Source organism: Pseudorca crassidens, chromosome X, assembly GCF_039906515.1.
Source record: "Pseudorca crassidens isolate mPseCra1 chromosome X, mPseCra1.hap1, whole genome shotgun sequence".
In the NCBI taxonomy this organism is placed as follows: domain Eukaryota; kingdom Metazoa; phylum Chordata; class Mammalia; order Artiodactyla; family Delphinidae; genus Pseudorca; species Pseudorca crassidens.
The window spans coordinates 122,046,325-122,068,549 of NC_090317.1; the positions used below are offsets into that span (position 1 = coordinate 122,046,325).

Consider the following 22,225-nt stretch of genomic DNA (forward strand, 5'->3'; position numbering starts at 1 on the left):
TGTTTGCAAATATCCTATCTCCCATTGCACAGGTCGCCTTTTTGTTTTGATGATAGTTGTCTTTGCTGTGTAGAAGGTTTTAAATTTGATGTAGTCTCATTTGTTTTTGCTTTTGTTTCCCTTGCCTTTGGATTCGGATCCACCAAAAAAAACTCAGTAAGACTGATGTCAAGGAGCTAACTGCCTATGATTTCTTCCAGGAATTTTATGGATTCAGGTGTTACATTGAAGTCTTTAATCCATTTTGAGTTAATTTTTGTGTATAGTATAAGATAGTGGTCCAGTTTCATTCTTTTGTGTGTGGCTGTCCAGTTTCCCTAACACCATTTATTGAAGAGAGTGTCCTCCCTTAGGATGTTCTTTGCTCCTTTGTTAGTTAATTGTCCATATATGTGTGGGTTTATTTTGGGGTGCCCTTTGTGTTCCATTGATCTGTTTTTGTGCCAGTACCATACTGTTTTGATTACTATAGCTTTGTTGTTTAGTTTCAAATCATAGCATGTGATGCCTCCAGCTTTGTTCTTCTTCTTTTTTTTCTTTTTGCGGTACGTGGGCCTCTCACTGTTGTGGCCTCTCCCGTTGGGGAGCACAGGCTCTGGACGCGCAGGCTCAGCGGCCATGGCTCATGGGCCCAGCCGCTCCACGGCATGTGGACTTTTCCCGGACCGGGGCACGAACCCATGTCCCCTGCATCGGCAGGTGGACTCTCAACCACTGCGCCACCAGAACCAGAATCTTGTTCTTCTTTCTCAAGATTGTTTTGGCTATTTGGGATATTTTGTGGTTCCATACAAATTTTAGAATTATTTGTTCTAGTTCTGTGAAATATGCCGTTGGAATTTTGATTGGGATTGCAATCTGTAGATTGCTTTGGGTAGGATGGACATTTTAACTATTCTCCCAATCCATGAGCATGGAATACCTTTCCATTTGTGTCTTTGATTTCTTTCATTAGTGTCTTAAAGTTTTCAGTGCCCAGGTCTTTTCCCTCTTTGGTTAAATTTATTTCTAGGTATTTTATTCTTTTTAATGCAACTGTAAAAGGGATAGTTTTCTTAATTTATTTCTGATAGTTTGTTATTAGTGTATAGAAATGCCACAGATTTTTGTATATTGATTTTTGTATTCTGTGACTGTACTGAATTCATTTACTAGTTCTAACAGGTTTTTGGTGGAATCTTTAGGGTTTTCTAAAAAGTGACAGTTTTACTTCTTCCTTTCCAATTTAGATGCTTTTTATTTCTTTTTCTTGCCTAATTTCTGTGGCTAGGATTATCTTGAATAAAAGTGAGAAGAGTGGGTGATTTTGCTTTCTTAATTTTTTAGAAATTATTTAATTTCTTGTTACCTTTCAGTCCCTCATTATCTCTGGTATTGATTAAAACAAGAACCATCTCCTCTTCCTCTTGCCTCCTGTCCTGCTCTGTTTGAAGCATTTTCCATAGTGCCCAACTGGACTTTTTTCTCATAATGCAAATTTCACCATGGCATCCCCTCCCTACTTAAAAACTTAGTGTCTCCCCATTGCCCTGAGGAGGAAGTTCAACCCTCTTAGCATGGTGTGGAGCCTTTCCTTGCCTAGCACCTGTTCACCTCTCCAGCTTCCTGTCTTGTTACTCAACCCTGAGGGAGCACACGTGTTGGCTTGGTACTGTCTTAGTTGGCTTTTTCTAGAAGGCCCTGAGACAAAGATATGAGTACAGATAGTTTATATGGGAGGTCATCTCGGGAGGCGATCTCAGGAGGCACCAGTAGAGGAGTGGGAAAGTGAGGTGGGGAAAGAAACAATGTCAAAGGTGCATTGGTACAAAGGTTACAGTGTGGGCACCTGGGGCTCAGTGCCACTTGGAACCCCTGGGAGCCAGTGTAGAACATGCCTCAGAGGGACAAGGAAGTTGGTATATTTAACCCCCGCCCCCAGCGGTTACTGATGGAGGGCTGTTCCTGGAGTAAGCCCTCAGTGTTGCCAGCTTGCCCTGCAAAACTGGAGCATGCTTCTGGGGCCTAAGACACCCTCCTTCTCCTCACACCAAGGCAGAGCAGAACTTGTAGTAGGAAGCCACCACTGTATTTAGAAGCAGAGAGTGCCGTGGGGATATGGGTGGGGCGTCCACAGCGTTTACCGTAGTGTCTGTATCACAATATATCATATGTACATAGACTAATAAGCCGACACATTTTCTGTCTCTCCGTGGCCTGTGAGCATCCCAAGGGCAGACTTTGTGGATTGCTTGTAGAAAGTGTGCAATACATCTACACTGAATATATGAGTGAATGAATCAATAAAATAGTCTGAAGGTAAGGGAAAGTGAAAATTTTGAAGAGAAGAAAATCAGAGTCAGAAAAATATGACCTAGTAGGAAGGAAGGTAGTAAAGAAAATAGAGATAATGGGAAATAGCCTGAGATGAAAGAAGGAATTGGAGGGAGACACTACAAAGACAGGCATTTAATTTGCAAGGCTGCTTCTGCAAGTCACTTTGCATCTTGCAAAAGGGAATTCCATACTGGATGCCCTAAAAGAACAGTCTGTCACAATACCTAACAAAATGGAAGAAGCTGGGAAGAAGGAACAATTGAAAAATATTTCAGGCCTCTATACCCCTGACAAGTATCAGCTCTGTACCTTGGTGGTATAGGGGAATTACAAAGTACAGTGACATTTCTTTTTTCTTGCTGGCTTTCACAGTTAAGTCCAAACTCCTAATCCACACAGGTCTGTGAAAGCCTCATCTGAACCCCTCAACCTTTAAGACAAAAACCAAACATGCCTCCTGCCTCCCAGGAGAAGCATTTACAACCTCTTCAACATCCTGCTTGCTAAGGAAGCAGTTGTTACCTTAATTAATGATGTATGAAATCCTCTTTAAGCACTTTGTGCAAACATGTGGCAGAACATGGAAAAAATGCTAAATGACAAGAGAGAACATACACTGTTGCACTGCATTCTTCCTGAAAGGAAACAAAAAAGCTTCCTTCCAAGGACAAGGAAAAAGGAGACCTGTAGGGATCTTCAATCTAAAAATACCTTTATAAAGTATTTTCTGTTTGTTAATCTTTCAGTGGCTAGTTTCCCAACGTGGAATCTCTGAGGTTAATGTCCTTGACATGACTATGGACACGTTAGTAGCAAAGGTATGAGGTAATCACGGCATTTTCTTACCGAAAGCCGTTTTACAGAGTTCTCTGGAGCCTCACTACTCAAAGTGTGGGTCTCTGGACCAGCAGCATCAGAATCACCTGGCCCGCAAATGTTGCAAAAGTCCCAGGCTCTGACCTACTGAGTCAGCGTCTCTCGGGCTGGAGCCCAGAGTTCTGTGTGTTGCCTAGGCTTCAGGTGATGCTCACGTGCACCAAAGCTGGAGAAGTACTGATCTAGAGCAGGACGGTCAAGGTGGAGTCCATACACCAGCACCACCTGTGAATTGTTCATTGCAGTCTGCAACCGGACAAGTGCACTTGTTGTTGGTTATTCTCAATTCCTGTGCTGGTCTGCGGAGTGAGGATTCCTAGGCATTCTCCCAATCTGAGTAACAAACCCACTTTAAGAGTTCCCCACTGGGTTTTCTCTAGAATGAACAACACTGTTTGTTGCTTGTTTAATGCTGTCCTACTGCCTTCCCTTTCTCTTTAACACCAAACGTGGATGTGTGCGCCTGTTGAACCACACATGTTCACATGTTAATCCTAAAAATAAGTTTACATTATGACTCTTCACATCAATGAGCATTCCCGAAATAGGTGTGATAAAGAGCTTAATTTTTTTTCCCTACCCACATACAAGCATCTTCATCTCTCAGAATCAGGATGTTAATTCAGAGTCTGAACCTAGTATTTTCCAGATGTGACCCTGCCTTACTTCATGCGTGAAGCTATGCATAGCATCAGAGATCTTTTTAGGGGGTAGGAGGCATCCACATGAATTGTGTCTTAATGAATGAAGCCAATCAGATGCAGTTTTCCTTCCTACTCAGTTGAGTGTGCATTTGAATAAATAAATCAATTTTTAGAAGGTAGGCTGCTGAATAGAATTTGCCTTTTTCTAATGTAAGGGAAAGACAACTGGCCATCACCCAATGGGCCCCACGTGAATGTGAATCAAGCAGGAATTGACCCTGACTGATGTTAGCAGAACCGGAAGTGCTCTCCTGCCTTGGTGGGCGGGTGTTTGCAAGCGTGGCACAATTTACATACAAGAAACAGAAAATAACCTAGAATGTTTCGTACTGAGAAGTGTAACCTACCAATGTTCTAAAGCAAGGATTTCTCCACCGTGGAACTGTCAACATTTAGGGCTGGGTCATCCTTTGCCGTGGGCACTGTCCTGTGCACTGTAGGATGTTTAGCAGCATCCCTGGCCTCTACCCACTAGGGACTAGTAGCATCCATCCCTTGGCTGTAACAACCAAACATATCTCCAGACATTGTCAAATGTGCCTTGTGGGGGGAGGGCAGAATAGCCCAGGTTGAGAACCACTGCTCTAATCCTTTGGAGAGGAAGAAAAAGGTGAGAGACCTTAAAAAGCAAGATTATCAAAGGTTGACCTTACTCTGAATATAGTTCAGTGGGTTCCCTGTTTGCTTAGATTTGTTTGGTCAGTTAGGCTTAGTGGTAGTGACATCTGCATTTCAGCAGCCTTCTTTCAAAGTCCGTTTACATTCTAATTGGGTTGGCAGGGTCTTAATGGGCTCTGTAACTTTGAGAAAAGTGCCCTTGTACTGACTGGCTGTGGCTAAACTACATCTTAGCAGTGGGAGGTAAAATGGAAGAATTCAGCTTAGCCTCAATCTTTCTACTTCTCTTGTTTGGACACTGTAGAGTAAGAGCACGAATTCATTATTTCAACCCTATGATTATAAAAATAGCTGTACCTGGCTGACATCTTGCTGTGCAGTCTAATTTCCCTTTGTGGAAGAAAGACGAGAGGAGTAAAAATGGGGGAGGGAGCAGGTCGGCAGCCTGTTGCTGTATTGTAAGATAGTTGATTTTAATCTGTAGACTATGTTCCCCCATACATTGAGCAAAACCTTTATGACTCTGAGTCTACCACATACCCTTGTGGTGCAGAAAGTGGATACTAAAACAAGCAATCACTAAATGTAGAACTTAGCACATACCAGGGCCTATTTTAGGAGCTTTACCCATGGGAAGTCATTTTATTCTCACCACAGTCCTATGAGGTGAATACATATTAACTCTATTTACAGATGAGAAAACTGAGGCACAGGTAGGTTTTTTTTTTTTTTAAGTAACCTGCCAGGGTCACAGAGCTGGTAGATTACAGAGCCTCCATTTGAATGTTGCCAGTTGTAGTAATCTCACAGAATACCAAGCTCAGGGTTACTCTGAGACCATGATAGAGTGAGACAAAACAAGGCCACTTCATAATGTTATCTAAGCACAGATGAAAACAAGGTCACTATGACACCCAGAAAATACTAAACATCTTTCTTTCAGTTAAAATGAGTGACTGCTGCTTCTTTACCAAATATAGTTTTATTTTCACTCTAGTCTGCCCTCCTATAAATAAGATTTATTGAGATACCTAATCACTGAATTTCCCTTGCTTTCTGACAGCATCCAGTCTAGAGCAAACCTCTGCTTCCGTAGTCTTTCCTCCCAAATCGCCCAGTTTAGAGCCCTCTCTATGTTCCCCCTCACTGCAAAGAGTAGTAAACCCAACTTAACTACCAGCTTGCTCCTGGTGGCCTTTGCTTGAAGGGCATTGACACCTATTTGTCAGTGTTAAAAAGCTAGAAGTAGTAGCTGATTTTCCAGATGAGTAAATCACTATCAAGAAGATTAATACATTCTAAAAAATGGGCCAGATCCAACGAGGTGAATATTTATAGCAATAAATATAAAGTCCTTTCTTTAGGTTTGAAAAAAATCAAGCACATAATCAAGAACAGATAACTTGACAGCTATATGTATTAATAGGAAAAAAAAGACTTGGGAAATGAACAAGCATTAGCAACGTCAAAATGAGCCAATCGTGGAATATGACTACTGAAAAGCACTACTGTAATTTAATGCTCTATTAAAAAGTGCAGATAGGGCTTCCCTGGTGGCGCAGTGGTTGAGAGTCCGCCTGCCGATGCAGGGAACACGGGTTCGTGCCCCGGCCCGGGAGGATCCCGCGTGCCGTGGAGCGGCTGGGCCTGTGAGCCATGGCCGCCGCGCCTGCGCGTCCAGAGCCTGCGCTCCGCAACGGGAGAGGCCACAGCAGTGAGAGGGCCGCATACCGCAAAAACAAAAACAAAACAAAAAAAAAGTACAGATAAAGAGAGGGGATATTCCTGCTTTTCTGTATTACATGCTGATCATGCCTGCACTATCACATTCTGTGACTCATACTTCAAGATGTCACTAGCGAACTAGAGAAAGGGTGAGCAGTGTGCTAAGAGGCTGTAAGCTGTATCATAGGAAAGAGTAGGTCAGTTTAGCTCAGAAACTTTGAGAAGACCTGCCGGCTCACCATCCTTAAGTGTTTGAAGGGGTGTCTCCAGAAAGAGAGGAAGGAGACTTTGGTCCTTAAGGGGAAGGAGTGTTGGTCTGACTGGGGACTTTCCAGGACCCCATGGGTGTGAAAAAGCCACTCCCAGGTGACCATTTGCTCTGGGTCCTTGTCTTCTGGCCTTCACCAGTGGGGCTTCCGCCCCACTGGAATGGGAAGATCTAAGGGCCTTGGAACATTGAGGAGGAAATAGTGCAGGGCTCTGGACCTTCCGAGTGGAGGGACAGGGCTTCTAAGTTGTTCCCCTCCTGGGGCAGTGCACTGGGATTTGAGGCTAAAACCTGGATAACGATAAAATAGCTACTGTTCTTGTAGGTTTATTCCCCTCCAATAGGTCCAATGGAGGGGAATTGGAGGGGTCCAATTCCCCTCCAAAGGGAAGATGATTGGTTAAGAGCAGGATTCAAGTATTTCTAGGTAGAGTGTCCTAAATAACCCCCCCAATACATTTCAATTTTATATTCTTCTGTAAAGCGTACAACAAATGGGTAGAAAGTGACACCTTATGAAAGGAACAAATTACATACTATGCGTGCTTGAAAGAGTGGTATCATTTCCACCCGGTAGGATCAGGAAATTCTTATTTTTAAATTGAAGTATAGTTGATTTACAATTTTGTGTTACTTTCAGATGTACAGCAAAGTGATTCAGTTATATGTATATATATTTCAGATTACTAGGAAGTTATCTTTTGGGAAATTGGCAATCTAAGAATTAAAGGACAGGGAAATGAAGGGAGGGAAAGGCAAAATTGCAAAAAAAATGAGGACTTTTCCAAGTTACTGTCACGTGAGACATTTTGGTCAGGGCCTCACATTCTCACCCTGTTGTCTAATTAGGTTGAGGCCCCGTCTTTTCTTCCGGGGAGGTTGAAGTCTAAACAGTGTGTTCACAACATTGCCTTAAAAGGCGGCTCATCCTCAGGTGGCCTAGAAGCCGTAGCCATGTTCTCAAGCAGCTACAATTTGTTTAGTCACTGAAAATAAAGCAGTCAGAGCTCTATGGGTAACTGGAAACCTGAAATCAGGCACAATGCCGAAGTCAGGAGTGGTGTGGCCAGATATAAAAAGACAGGGCGAGAGAAGCGCAGGTGAGGCTTTAAAGTTCTTATGGGGAAGTTGTTAAGCCATCACATGGTGTGAAAAGTTACTGGAGCTGAGGGCGTAACATAAAAATAGGATTTTACTACTTAGACCTGGGGCACATCAACTTCTAACAGGCTGGGGTTGGCCCAACCATAGGGATTTGCAAGTTCTGTCCGTGAAGATCTCACCTTGATTGTTGCTGAGAAACTCTGCTCTGATAAAATTGGCTGCTTTTTGAGATGTAGAAAAGGTAAAGCAGATACGCCTAGTTGCAAATTGCCTGGTCCCCTCCTTGAAAGTGACCCCGTTTCATAACTTGACGGTTCAATAAACACCCGGCACTCTTCCCATGTAAGTAAATGTAATCTCAGGGCTCTCTCAGTAAACATCTTCCTTGAACATCATGCCAGTGTCACTTTGGGAAGTAATCTGCGCTGGGATTTTCTTACACCGTCTAAAGAATCAGGCTGGATTGTGTTGGGGAGGTCAGTTTCCTAATGGGAAATTAAAGAGATGACTTTTTTATTGGGAATATTGAACATTTTAACATGGTGGCCTTGTTTTTGTTTTTAAACTCAGGCCACAACCTATTAGGGTCTGTGAAAGTCTAATGGTTCAAGACCAGCTGGGCTGGAACTAGGGCAAGGTAAGGTCTCAGGTGCAAAATGTAAGGGGGGTGCCAAAACCCCAGTACTTCAGGTCAATATTTTAATGCAATATTTGAAAAATTCCTTATTAATGCAAAAAGCCATGGGGAAAAACTACCAAATTTAAATAAATACAAGATCTGACCCTGTACTTGTGTGACTTAATCTCACTTGCCTCACCCTAATCTCATCCCTGATGGACCAGCCTTAAAAAAACTGAATAGAAAATATTAGGGTGCATTAGAGATGTTTGTTTCAAGTGTGTGAGTGGGAGAGAGATTCTGGATCAGAATGTAAGATGTAAAATGATGTGAACTCTGCAGAGCAGCAGCTGAGGCCCGGAACGCTGGAGCCAGGCTGCCTGCGTGTGTGGCTTTGGGCGTTTTACCTAACCTCTCAGGGCTTTCCTCTCCTCATCTGTACAGTGGAGATAAGAACACTGCCTTCATTATTGGCAGGATGACCACTTAACTGATCCCAACAAGGACAGTTTTGATAGTGGAAAGTGGCTCGGACAATCCAGCTCTATAATGTTGATGCTTTTTTATTTTACAGTAATTATCAAACAGTAAGACAATTACAGATTTAAATCATCAAGAAATGACAAAGCCATTCAATCATGAGCATTTAGATGCCCACAGCAAGACTGCTCAGCCTCTATTTTGTTGGTCTCATGTCACTGACAGACCAAAAGAAAGAAAGGTTTATCCCTAGCCTCTTGTGTCTGAGTGCACTTCATTTTATCAGCAAGCTCCCTTCCAGCTATCCTGGAAAGAGTGTTAGTTATGACATTGCTTCTGGAAAGGGTCAAGAACAGAGGCCAGGGATGGGGATGGTTATTTTTTAGATTTCAACACATGTTAAAGTGAGAACTTGTGTACTGCACCTGTGTACCCCCAACCCAGAAAGAAGATCACACCATGACAGAAAGCAGATGTATAGAGTAGAGGTCCACCAAACCCATCTGAGTTTATTTTAATGCAACTATTAATAAGTGTTTTGGTTTAAAATGAATAATCCAAGACAAATGCTAAATTACACAGGGCATCAGGAAAATAGGCAGAAACAGGACTTTCTGCAGTAAACTGGGCTGTATGATCACAGTGCTCACAGTTGTGGGGACTAAATCAATTCTTGTATGGAAAGTATGGTTTATAGTAACCCCTCAATCAGTGTGAGCTCTTGTTACCATTTTTTCTAAACATAATTCAGACTCAAAAAAATTGGAAAGTGCTACTTTGGAAAGATGCCGTTTCCTACGGGACAAATAATTGGAAATGCCTCCCCCTCCTTTTTTTTTTTCAAAAGTCAATTGTCAATGATAGTAAGAGCTTTGACTGCAAAGGGGCACCTGCTGATTGTTTTAATTAAAGTTTTAAATTTAATCGTAAACTTTAAATTCATAACCACACACCTCAGCTGGGCTCTCCCACTACCTCTGCCTCAGCATTCTGACCCCATCTCTCTCCTTGAGCAATGGCTTTTTTATTCTCCCAAACTACTATTTAATACTATATCTTTCCTCCTTAAACCTTCTACATTCCTCCTTTCCATGCCATTTTCAGCTGGTAACCTGCCTCATAATCCTTGGAAATGATAGGAGCAATTAGGAGCTCTACATCGTACCATCATCCAACTACCAGTGTCATTCTCCCATTTTGTCGGTACAGTGGTGTAGCACATGGGCTCTGGAGACACAGCATCACACCTCAGATCTTGCTGTGCTACTTCGTGGCGCATGAGCACGGGCAAATTATTTAACCGTGCTTTGGTATCCTCATCAATGAACTGACACTAATTTAAGTCATTATTAAAATGGCTGAAATATCTGTCCTCGTGTAAGGCCACCCCTGACCCTTGGTTCTGGATTTCACCCTTTCTCATCTTCTAAAGGTTTTTTTGTTTTTCCTAGAAATTATGGTGTCCTTTCACTGCGTTGTTGATTTCTCCCTTTTTGCTACAGTATTCCTGTTGTCAAACATGTTCTTTTATTTTCCATTTCGAAAAAAGGTTCCTCCCATGATCCCACATGATCTTCCATGCTATCTTCTAGGCTCCCAGCAAGTTTAATGTATCATTTTTTAGGGGGAACAGATTTTGAAAACTCTCTCTCATCTCTTGTATGTAAAATTTTGACTTCAGTTCGCTAGTGTATTGTTACAGGCACTGGAGTTCTCCGTATCAAAGAGCATATTTCTCTCCCAGAATCTGAAACTGAAAGCAAGTGCAAGGCTTCTGGAGTCCTATATGAAATTAAGTTATAAACCAGGGCACTGCTTCCCAAATGTGTCTGCACACTGGCATTGCCTGGGGACCTTCAGAAGATACACCTGTGCCCCATTCCGAGACTGGGATTAATGGGTATGGGGTATGGCCAAGGTTTGGGATTTTTTTTTTTTTTTTTTTGCGGTACGCGGGCCTCTCACTGTTGCGGCCTCTCCCATTGCGGAGCACAGGCTCCGGACGCGCAGGCCCAAGCGGCCATGGCTCACGGGCCCAGCCGCTCCGCAGCACGTGGGATCTTCCCGGACCGGGGCGCGAACCCGTGTCCCCTGCATCGGCAGGCGGACCCTCAACCACTACGCCACCAGGGAAGACCCGGTTTGGGATTTTTGAAAGATCTCCAAGCTATTCTAATGTGCAGGCAAGTTTGGGAACCACTGAACTGGAGGTTTCGAGCCATGTATTTCCAACCTCAAACTTCTAGATAATGTAAGTTTTGGGTTTCTGCATTAAAATTAAAGTTGAGACAATGAGATCAGTCTAATTGGATTTATCAGGTTGAAATCAACATGAGTAGGGACCTTATTTACATAAAGCCGAGCAATTCATAAAAAAAGCAGTTTTGTGAGCAAAGACACGCACACAAATTATCAATGTTCAAAACAACAGGATTTTAAAATAATTTTGTCAAACGGAATATATATCTCCAACTACAGTTGCTAGGTAAAACACAGGGCTCCCAGTTACATTTGAATTTCAGATAAACAACAAATAATTTATTAATATAAGTCTGTTCCATGCAACATCTCGGATGTACTTATACTAAATATTTATTATTTATCTGAAATTCAGGCTTAACTGTGTGCCCTATATATTTTTTAAATTGAAGTATAGTAAATTTACAATGTTGTGTTAGTTTCAGGTGTATAGCCAAGCGATTCAGTTATATATATGTATATGTATGTGTGTGTGTGTGTGTATTCTTTTTCGCATTCTTTTCCCTTATAGGTTATTACAAGATATTGAGTATAGTTCCCTGTGCTATACAGTAGGTCCTTGTTGGTTATCTATTTTATATATAGTAGTGTGTATGTGTTAATCCCAAACTCCTGGTTTATCCCTCTTCCCCCTTTCCCCTTTGGTAACCATAAGTTTGTTTTCTATGTCTGTGAGTCTATTTCTGTTTTGTAAATAAGTTCATTTGAATCATTTTTTTTAGATTCCACATATAAGTGATATCACATGATATTGCTCTTTCTCTGTCTCACTTATTTCACTTAGTATGATAATCTCTAGGTCCATCCATGTTGTTCCAAATGGCATTATTCCATTCTTTTTTATGGCTGAGTAATATTTCAGTGTGTGTGTGTGTGTGTGTGTGTGTATGTGTATACACCACATCTGTTTTATCCATTCATCTGTTGATGAATTTTATTTGCTAAATGTGACAACTCTGTCTCAATTTTAAAGGACTAACCTGAGCAGGAATTCAGTATAGAAGGCTGAATCAGGACAAAAATTAACTTCAGCTTCTTGCTCGCTATGTATTGTTCTATTTTATAAATTACATTGCCTGGATAACCACCTCGAGCTCTACCTGACTTTGTCTGCACTCAGGGTCAACTGTACCTTATTCTGCCTCTTCTGCCTTCTCCGGAGCCGCAGAAACTCCTTGTGCTGCCTGGAGACAAAGTTCACTGCTGCATATTCCAGTAAGGCTGCAAACACAAACAGAAGGCACACTGCCATCCAGATGTCAATCGCTTTTACGTAGGAGACCTGAGAGAGAGGGAGAGACAGAGACACCGTGAAAACTTGTGGGGAAACCAGGCTCCTTATGGTGTGAGCAGCAGAATAACGTCATTTCCCTTCATCAAGGATTATTTTCTAGGCTTTCCTTAAGAAAGTGCTTAAGCGTTTTCCATCCCACTTTGCAGATTCTGGGCAGAGCAGTGAAAGTTACATGCCCCCCTGCCCCAGGCCCTTGTTCCATTTCTCTCAGTGTAGCCCACCTGCTCAAGTAGCCTCATCCCTGAGACCAGCTCCAAAGGTGACTACAAGAACTGCCTTCGTGAAAAAAAAAAAGAAAGAAAAAACTTTGAGGTAAAACAGTGGGTGCTACTCTTGAAACTGCTCATTTCCTTCTATTTTTTCTTACCATTTAAAAACTCATTAAGATAATTCCAAAACTTGGATGAGAAATAAACTATATCTGGCTTTGGGTCCTTCAAAAACCAATTTGTAATTTCCATTCAGCTTTTGATCCTAACTGATGCAGAAACAAGTTTCTTCTTTTTTTTATTGAAATATACAATATTATACAAGTTACAGGTGTATAATATAGTGATTCACAATTTTTAAAGGTTGTACTCCATTTGTAGTTATTTTAAAATGTTGGCTGTATTCCCCTTGTAGCTTATTTTATACACAATAGTTTTTACCTCTTAATCCCCTACCCCTAAATTGCCCCTCCCTTCTTCCCTTGCCCCACTGGTAACCTCTCTATATCTGTGAGTCTTTTTTTTTTTTTTTTTACATCTTTATTGGAGTATAATTGCTTTACAATGGTGTGTTAGTTTCTGCTTTATAACAAAGTGAATCAGTTATACATATACATGTGTTCCCATATCTCTTCCCTCTTTTCTTTATTGTTATAGTCACTAGTTTGTTGTATTTTTTAGATTCCACACATAAGTGATATCGTACAGTATTTGTCTTTCTCTGTCTGACTTAGTTGCACATGGCAAAATTTAGTTCTTTTTTATGCTGAGTAGCATTCCATTGTGTGTGTGTGTGTGTATACACACCACATCTTCTTTATCCATACATCTATTGATGGACACTTAGGTTGCTTCCATATCTTGGCAATTCTAAATAATGCTGCTATGAACACTGGGGTGCATGTATCTTTTCGAATTAGTGTTTTTGTTTTTTTCAGATATATACCCAGGAGTGGAATTGCTGGGTCATATGGTAGTTCTATTTTTAGTTTTTTTAGAAACCTCCATACTGTTTTCCCTAGTGGCTGCACCCCTTTTCTCCACATCCTCACCAACATTTGTTATTTGTGTTCTTTCTGATGGTTGCCATACTGACAGGTGTGAGGTGACATCTTACTGTTGTTTTGATTTGCATTTCCCTGATGATTAGCGATGTTGAACATCTTGTCATGTGCCTGTTGGCCATCTGCATGTCCTCTTTGGAGAAATGTGTATTCGGGTTTTCTGCCCACTTTTTTAATCACGTTGTTTTATTTTTTGGTTTTTTGGGGGTTTTTTTGTGGTACGCGGGCCTCTCACTGTTGTGGCCTCTCCTGTTGTGGAGCACAGGCTCCGGACGCGCAGGCTCAGTGGCCATGGCTCACGGGCCCAGCCGCTCCGCAGCATGTGGGATCTTCCCGGACCGGGGCACGAACCCGTGTCCCCTGCATCGCAGGCGGACTCTCAACCACTGCGCCACCAGGGAAGCCCAAGTTGTTTGTTTTTTTTTGATGTTGAGTTGTATAAGCTGTTTATATATTTTGGATATTAACCCCTTATTGATCATATCATTTGCAAATATTTTCTCCCATTCCAGAGGTTGTCTTTTCATTTTGCTCATGATTTCCTTTGCTGTGCAAAAACTTTTAAGTTTGATTAGGTGCTCCTTGTTTATTTTTGCTTTTATTTCCTTTGCTTTAGGAGACAGATCCAAAAAAAATATTGATGTGATTTATGTCAAACAGTGTTCTGCCTATGTTTTCCTCTAGGATGTTTATGGTTTCTGATCTTATATTTAGGTCTTTAATCCATTTTGAGTTTATTTTTGTATATAGTGTTCTAATTTCATTCTTTTACATATAACTGTCCAGTTTTCCCAGCACCACTTATCAAAGAGACTGTCTTTTCTCCATTATATATTCTTGCCTCCTTTCTTGAAGATTAGTGGACCATAAATGTGTGGGTTTATTTCTGGGCTGTCTGTCCGGTTCCATTGATCTGTGTGTCTGTTTTTGTGCCAGTACCATACTGTTTTGTTTACTATAGCTTTGTAGTATAGTCTAAAGTCAGGGAGAATGATTCCTTCAGCTCTGTTCTTTCTCCAGATTGTTTTGGCTATTCGGGGTCTTTTGTATTTCCATACAAATTTTACAATTATTCTCGTTCTTTGAAAAATGCCATTAGTATTTTAATAGGGATTTCATTGAATCTGTAGATTGCCTTGGGTAGTATCATCGTTTTAACAATATTAATTTTTCCAATCCAAGAATGTGGTATATCTGTCCATCTGTTTGTGTCATCTTCAATTTCTTTTATCAGTGTTTTATAGTTTTCTAAGTAGAGGCTTTTACCTCCTTAGGTAGGTTTATTCCTAGGTATTTCATTCTTTTTGATGTGATGATAAATGGGATTGTTTCCTTAATTACTCTTTCTGATATTTTGTTGTTAGTGTATAGAAAAGTAACAGATTTCTGTATATTAATTTTTTTATGCAGCAATTTTACCAAATTCATTGATGAGCTCTAGTAGTATCAGGTGGCGTCTTTAGGATTTTCTATGTATAGTATCATGTCGTCTGCAAACAGTGACAGTTTTACTTCTTCTTTTCCAATTTGGATTCCTTTTATTTCTTATTTTCTGATTGCAGTGGCTAGGACTTCCAATACCATGTTGGATAAAAGTGGCAAGAGTGGGCATCCTTGTCTTGTTCCTGATCTTAGAGGAAATGCTTTCAGCTTTTCACTGTTGAGTATGATGTTAGCTGTGGGTTTGTGATATATGGCTTTCATTATGTTGAGGTTAAATAGTTGTAAACTATCACAAATCAAGATATTCAACCAAAGTAAAATATCAGGGCTGTAGCCTTGGGAAGGTATCTGGTTAAAAAGGAAACTTTTATGACCCTTCTGTGATTGGTTGAGTGCTTTGTACATCTTATTTGATAAAGCAGATTCTGAAAGCAAATACTTTTTACTTGCAATGCAAAGTTCCTTTCATCTCACTCAACTTCCAATTATTTTTTTAAACAGGAGGGGGAAAATAATTAGATGAAGTTGTAACATGTTGGACCACAGACTACAAACGATTCTTATTCAACTGCCTATGTGAATGTGTACTATCTAGTTCTAATTTTTAAATAGGGTTTCCTGTTTTTTGATAGTTGTTACTGAGTGTTTGCCATCCAGAATTTATGCATTTTACATATATTAATTTTCTAACCATTATGACAACTGTATTACCCCCATTTTCTGGTGAGGAAAGTGGGGTACAGAGAGGTTAGATTATTACCCAAAGTGAGAAAGCTAAAAGGTGGCGGAGCTAAGATTGGAATTGGAACCCAGTCTGACTAGCGAATCTCCTTTCTGGACACACACAAACATACTACTGGGATTATACCTTTTGTACCTTGCATCTCCCTTTGACCTTTGTAGTGAGCATTTCCCATGTAATTTAACTTTCTTCTAAATCATAATTTCCAGTGCTTGTATAATTGTCTATACCATCATTAATCATTCTGTATGATAGGATATTTAGGTGATTTTTAGTTTCATTTTATGCTACTGTAAATTTGGGAGCTATGAATACTCTTCCCCCCCCCACCAGATATTTAACTATATCTCTGATTATTTGTTAGGTCAATTTTTAGACTGGGATTATGGGAGTAAATGCTAAGAAGATATGCTCCTGACTTAGAAAGTTAGTAGGAGCATAGAGGATGTAAAAGCAGAGACTCTAGAATGAGATGCCCGAAGTAAGAAACACTGCTCTGTTGTTACTCTAACTTTGCCAAATTGTTTAACCTGTCTCTGCTTCCCCTCCTCATCTGTATAAAGGAAAATAATAGTAGCTATTTCGTAGAGTTATGTGGATAAAATCACTTAATGTATGCAAAGTGCTTAGAATAGTGTTTGGCACAGAGTAAGTACTATATAAATGTTTGTAATTATTTGACTACATAAGGGTGTGATTTTGTTAATAGAAAAATCTTGGAAGAGACAGAAAAATCAACAAAGAAAATAAAAACTGCCCACTGTCCTAATATATTCCAATTATTATTTTTAAGGTTACCACCTGCCTTGCACTATTTGTCTCCATCAATCTGAACTACTTGGCAGTCCCACATATGTTGTGACAAAGTGGTATAGCACCTGCGATGCTTATTCTCAGTCTTTCTGATTAACAGATGACTCAGAATCCTTCGTGACTTGGCTTGGATACCAGCTCCTCTGGGAAGCATCCCTAACCTTCCTACTTTTGTCTCATCTGGGTTGGGGGCCACTTTTCCTTGCTCCCTTATAACTCTCTATTGAGCCTGTCTGTTCTTTTTCAGTCCAGCAGCTTCCCTGACCCAACCACTAGACTCACTAGACTGTAAACTTTTTTTTTTTTTAAGAAAGGTCCTGTGTAGTATTACTCTTTGTATCACCACCAGCCCAGGACCTGGCAAATAGTGAGTAAACATTAGATATGTGGGATGGATGGATAAATGGATGATTGAATGACAGAAGGAAGGAATGAAGGAAATAGCTGGCCATCTTTCCATTTTTGTACTTTAACTTCAACAATTCTTTACTATATAACATTACCCACAATTGCACATACTGGATATTTCTGAGAGTGGACTGTTAGTGCATTTAAATTCTCTCAGCTCACCAAGCATTCCTGGAATGTTTCTTTCCTTAATAAGCAATAATTTTCTTGTATTTGCTGTCCTGGAGCAGTCCTATTCTCCTGTAATAATCGAACATTACCAATCACAGCATTCCGGTTATATATTATTCAGGTGGCCTTTGAATGTTTTAAGACCTAATAATGAGAAGAATTTGTCAGTGCCTGATAGATGTCCATACCAAAAGCTAAGTGCAGTAGAACTCACCATCATTCCTCCCCTTGCTAGTGTTTATAGCACTCAGTCATTTGTAAACCTTTCCCCCCTCTCCTTCTAGCCATCAGCAGGCCAGGCACGTATTTGGCTTCTTTTATAACTGCTCATAAACAAATCCTTTCAGTCTCTTAATGATTTTGGTTGGTCTCCGAGTTTCCTCCAAATCATGATCATCTTTCCAGCATTGAAGTGCTGGCATTAACTGCATTATTCACACGGATTTAGGTGGTGCTGTGAGACATCTATTACGTATGATGGGATGTCCTTCAGTGCTGGTCTCTCAGGATTGAAATGCCTTTTTGTTACTTCCATCCAGCTCTGATGTCACATTCTCTCCCTTTGGCTGCTAATTCTTAGATGTTTTTACCTCACATTTTTTCCTGTCACATTATTTTTATGATTCCTGGGCTTACATGAGCCCTTCCTGAACTACATTACTACAGTCTTGCAAAACAGTTTTCAAATTAATGAAGCTCTCAAAATGCTAGTATGATTCATTTAGTGTTATCTCTCCAGGTATATTTAATTCAGAGACATAAACGCTGAGGGCCTACTATGTGGAAGGCACTGTAGTAGGTGCTGGTGGGAGGTGGGGCAGAAATACAAGAATAACTAAGATGCACATTGATTCTTCCCAGGACTCCCCAGATGATACCCCAGGGGAACCTGTTCATGCTGTGCTCCAGAAAGCGCCATTCACATAGGTCAGGGAGCAGCAAATTAGGACCTATGAATCGAATCTGCCCCACCACGTTCTATAAATAGTTTTATTGGAACACAGCCATACTCATTCATTTATATATTGTCCACGGCAGCTTTTACAGTAAAATGGCACAGTTGAGTAGTTGTGACAGAGACCATATGGTCTGGAAATCCTAAAATACTATGTGACCCTGTACAGAAAATGTTTGCCAGCCCCTGACATAGACTGCAGTGTTGTCTGGTTTGTCCTGGGGATGTAAATCTCGGTGGCCCTATTTGGTGCTTGAGAAAACCACGGTCTAGTGAGGGAGACAGTCAAGTGAACATAAAACTGATGCAAAGCAGGTGGTCTCACATGCCAAAGTAGAGGAAAAACCAAAAGGTGGCTGGAAGATGTGGGGAGTTCAGTAGTGACAGGGAAAATCAGAAAAGGCTTCGTTCCTGGATGGCGTGGCATTTGACTTAGGGCTTGAGGAAAGCCAGGACTTTGATGGGTGGAAGAAGCTATGAAAGCAAACCATGAAGATGGGAGAGAATAGGTGGACTTGAGGATGGTCAGCAATCCAGTGACTGGGATGTGCTGGGTACTGGGGAAGTGCATGGTGAGGTATGGACAGGTAGGCTGGGCCAACACAACTTCCAGGCAGAGGCATCTGGGTTTCAGACTGCTTGTAAAGATAAGCTAGTTATGGTTTTGAGGTGGGGTATAGATATATAAGGCCTTTTCTAATTAGCTTGGATTTCTTTGTCTCAAAAGCAAGAGTCTTAGCAAAAGTAGACATTTTCCCTCCATATAGAAATTTACCTTCTCTCCTGACACTCTCAACTCTACACAGAGTCAGTTCTCTTCCAAGCTTTCTAACAACATCTCTGAATCCTTTGCTGAATCTTCTTCGATTTCTTATCTGTGGTCCTTGAACTCTTTCCTCTTCTATTTTCCCTGTATCTTCAGGTCCTCAATAAATTCATTCACTCCTATAGTTTCTCTCTCTGTGTGTGTGTGTGTGTGTGTGTGTGTGTGTGTGTGTGTGTGTCTCTCCCATAGCAGAGATTGGCCAAGTTCTTGTGAATCCCATTTCCTCTTCCTGGGACACCAGTAAACAAGATTTCCCCAGTGGAATGTGGGCAGAAGTCATATACACTGCTTCAGGGCCTCTGAAATCTCCCAAGAGGTCATTAGGACTTAACCTTTCTGCAGCCACCTTGGGTGTCACTCATCTAAGATGGCAGTGCCAAAAGATGGGAGAAGCCTGGATCCCTAAAAGACGCAGGGCCACCCATTTCACAGTGGAATGTAATAGGAGTGAGAAATAAATTTTTATTGTTTAAAGCCATGGAGATTTCAGGGTTTTGTATTTCCAACGTTCCCAAACCCATCACTCAGTCCTGACCTCCTGACCTCTCACCAGTATTCTTGTGCTCATTATAAAAGGCCCAGTGCGGGGTGGGGGTGAGGTGGTGGTGGTGGTGGTATTTCCCTGGTGGTCCAGTGGTAAAGAATCCGCCTTACAATGCAGGGGATGTGGGTGGTTCCATCCCTGGTCAGGGAACTAAGATCCCATGTGCCACGGGGCAACAGGTTACACTGGGACAGGCCAGGTAGTCAGTGCTGCCACCATCCTTCTCTTCCAAGGAAATCTGATTTTCCTGGCATTAAACAGCAGATAGTAAGCCCGTGTGCCACAACTACAGAGCCCACGCACCCTGGAGCCTGCGTGCCACAACTAGAGAAGAGAAAACCCGCATGCCATAACGAAAGATCCCATGCCACAACGAAGATCCCACATCCCACAACTAAGACCCGACACAGCCAAAAATAAATAAATAAAATAAATTTTAAAAAAATAAATTAAAAAAATAAAAGGCCTGGGAAATTCCCTGGTGGTCCAGTGGTTAGGAGCCCATGCTTCCACTGCGGGGGGCATGGGTCTGATCCCTGGTCTGGAAACTAAGATCCCACAATGCCCTGCAGCATGGCCAAAAAATATATAAAAAGGGCCCGCAGTTAGGATTTGCAAAAGCAAAATCATTAAATGCCCCACCTTCCCATTCACTTCATTTGAATCTTGCTTCCCACCGGCAACACTAGTTTCACCATTAGTTCTTTCCTTGCCTTCACCTCTATTCAGTCTGTTGCAAAAGCTCAACATTGACTTCTGCAAAGCACCCTTAGGTTCACCCTTTTCTCTCCATTCCAAAGATGTCACTGCAATCCTGGCCATCAACGCTTACACCTGGTTATTATAACAACTTCCTAACTGATCACCCTGTACCCAGTTCCTCCTCGTGGCACTTTATGCTTTTGCTTCTGCCAGATTTAATTTAAACACCAACTCATTTTGCAGCACATCTTGAGAACTACTGTGGCTGCCTAGTACAGGCTCTAGTATCCAAGATCTCACACAGCATGTGTCCACCCTAGTTATTCAGTCTTATTCCACTCTTTCCTAACATGAACCTTGTGCTTTGTTTAAGCAGTTCTTCTTACCCTGAGGAAGCCAAGTGCATTCCTACTGAGAATCTCAGTCATTCTCAGATGGGTGTAATTTTGCACCACAGGAGACGTTTGGCGATGTCTGGAGATATTTTTGGTTGTCACAACCAGGGGGAGGTGCTACTCGTGTCTAGTTGGTTGAGGTCAGGGATGCTGCTAAACATCCTATAAAGCACAGGACAGTCCCCACAGTGAATAGTTATCCAGCCCAAAATGTCAATAATTCTGAGATTGATAAGCTCTGAGATAGAGAAAGCACCCGCCCCCAACCCAGGTATCCAGGCCTGGTTCAGTGGTCCTCAGCTGGGGCTGATGTTGCCGTGAGAGGACACTTGGCAATGTCTGAAGGTGGTTTTGGTTGTCCCACCTGGGGAGTGAGATTTTGCCACAGGCTTCTAGTGAGTAGAGGCCAGGGATACTGCTAAAAAGCCCAACAATGCATAAGACAGCCCCCATGACAAAGAATTATCCAGCCCCAAATGTTAATAGTACGAAGGCTGAGAAATCTTGGTTTACACTCTTCTCCCAGCATAGAAATTCTTCCTCCCTTTTCCTGCTTTCTCTGCCTATGTATTTCCAGGTAATTCCTCAAGGAGTAGCTCAGTCTCCATCTCCAGAGTGATGCTTTCTCTGCCTATTCTAGCCCACAGTGGTCTTACCCATCTTTAGGATTTGTAATGCACTGGTAGTTAGCATCGGACAGTTGAGTGTGTGCTTCATGTTTGCATGTTTTATCTGCCTAGTTAAAGTATAGGATGCTTGGAGGATAAAGACCCAGGGATGTCTTTTGTATCTATACCCCCCAAGAACAAGTCTTTGTGCATTGAGTAAATGCCGCATAGTTTCTGTTGACTGACAAGTTATTCAAGCTGCATATAAATTCAAATTCCTCTCACAATCACTAAAGGGAAAAAATTTATCTCACGTCTTTTAAAGCCAATAGCTGATGATATTAAGATTACTCTAGATTTATTTTCACTAAGGGAAAGAAGAATAGTTATTCTGCTGAATTTACAATTCCTGTAGTTTACAAACATATCTGGTGAAACAGTAGAGCCAGTCAAGTTGTTTAGGTTTTTGTGGCACTAAATAAACATTTATCTGATATTTGAACAGACCAGTTAGTTGATGGAGTTTATCTCATTACTCAGTTACTTTGGCATCATGTTGACATTTCTTAGAGATACTTTTCATTAGTGTTTTTTTTTTTTTTCAACACTATCTAGGTATTTTTGAAAACCTTGGCAGTTTTTCATGAGGAAATTTTTTCATTAATTATAATACTGAGATCAGTTTCAAAATGGAAAATCAAACCATGAATTTATTTACTTTAGTCCCATAATTTGTTTTGTCTACATTCAAAGACTACACCATTTCCTGCGTCATGAAGCCAGTTGTTCATGGGTTCGGCCATTTTCTACCCAGTGTTTATCCCCATCATAGAAGAGTGGCTCGTCATTGTATAAGGATTGCCTGAATGTCCTTACAGCTTGGGTGCCCTCTCCATCCCTCATGGGCAAGGCACTACCATTTGACAATGTGCCAACTGAAATATATCCACATTCTCATCCCCTAGGCTGACCCCAGAGAGCTGAGACGTTCCTCTAGCAGCCAGCCAAGGAGGATGGGTATGAACACGTATGAAGAGAAATTCTCTCCAGTAGAGAAAAATCACAAATGACTGTGATAAACC

General features: G+C 41.3%; 1 protein-coding gene across 2 annotated transcripts in view; it reads right to left on the bottom strand.

Moving 5' to 3' along the window:
- GLRA2 (glycine receptor alpha 2) overlaps positions 1–22,225 on the bottom strand; it is a 195,694-nt gene that overhangs the window by 24,231 nt on the left and 149,238 nt on the right. For both annotated transcript variants that reach the window (XM_067724441.1, XM_067724440.1), the window contains exon 8: positions 12,102–12,251. In XM_067724441.1, coding sequence (XP_067580542.1) covers positions 12,102–12,251 — 150 coding nt within the window. The remainder of the gene's footprint in view (positions 1–12,101; positions 12,252–22,225) is intronic.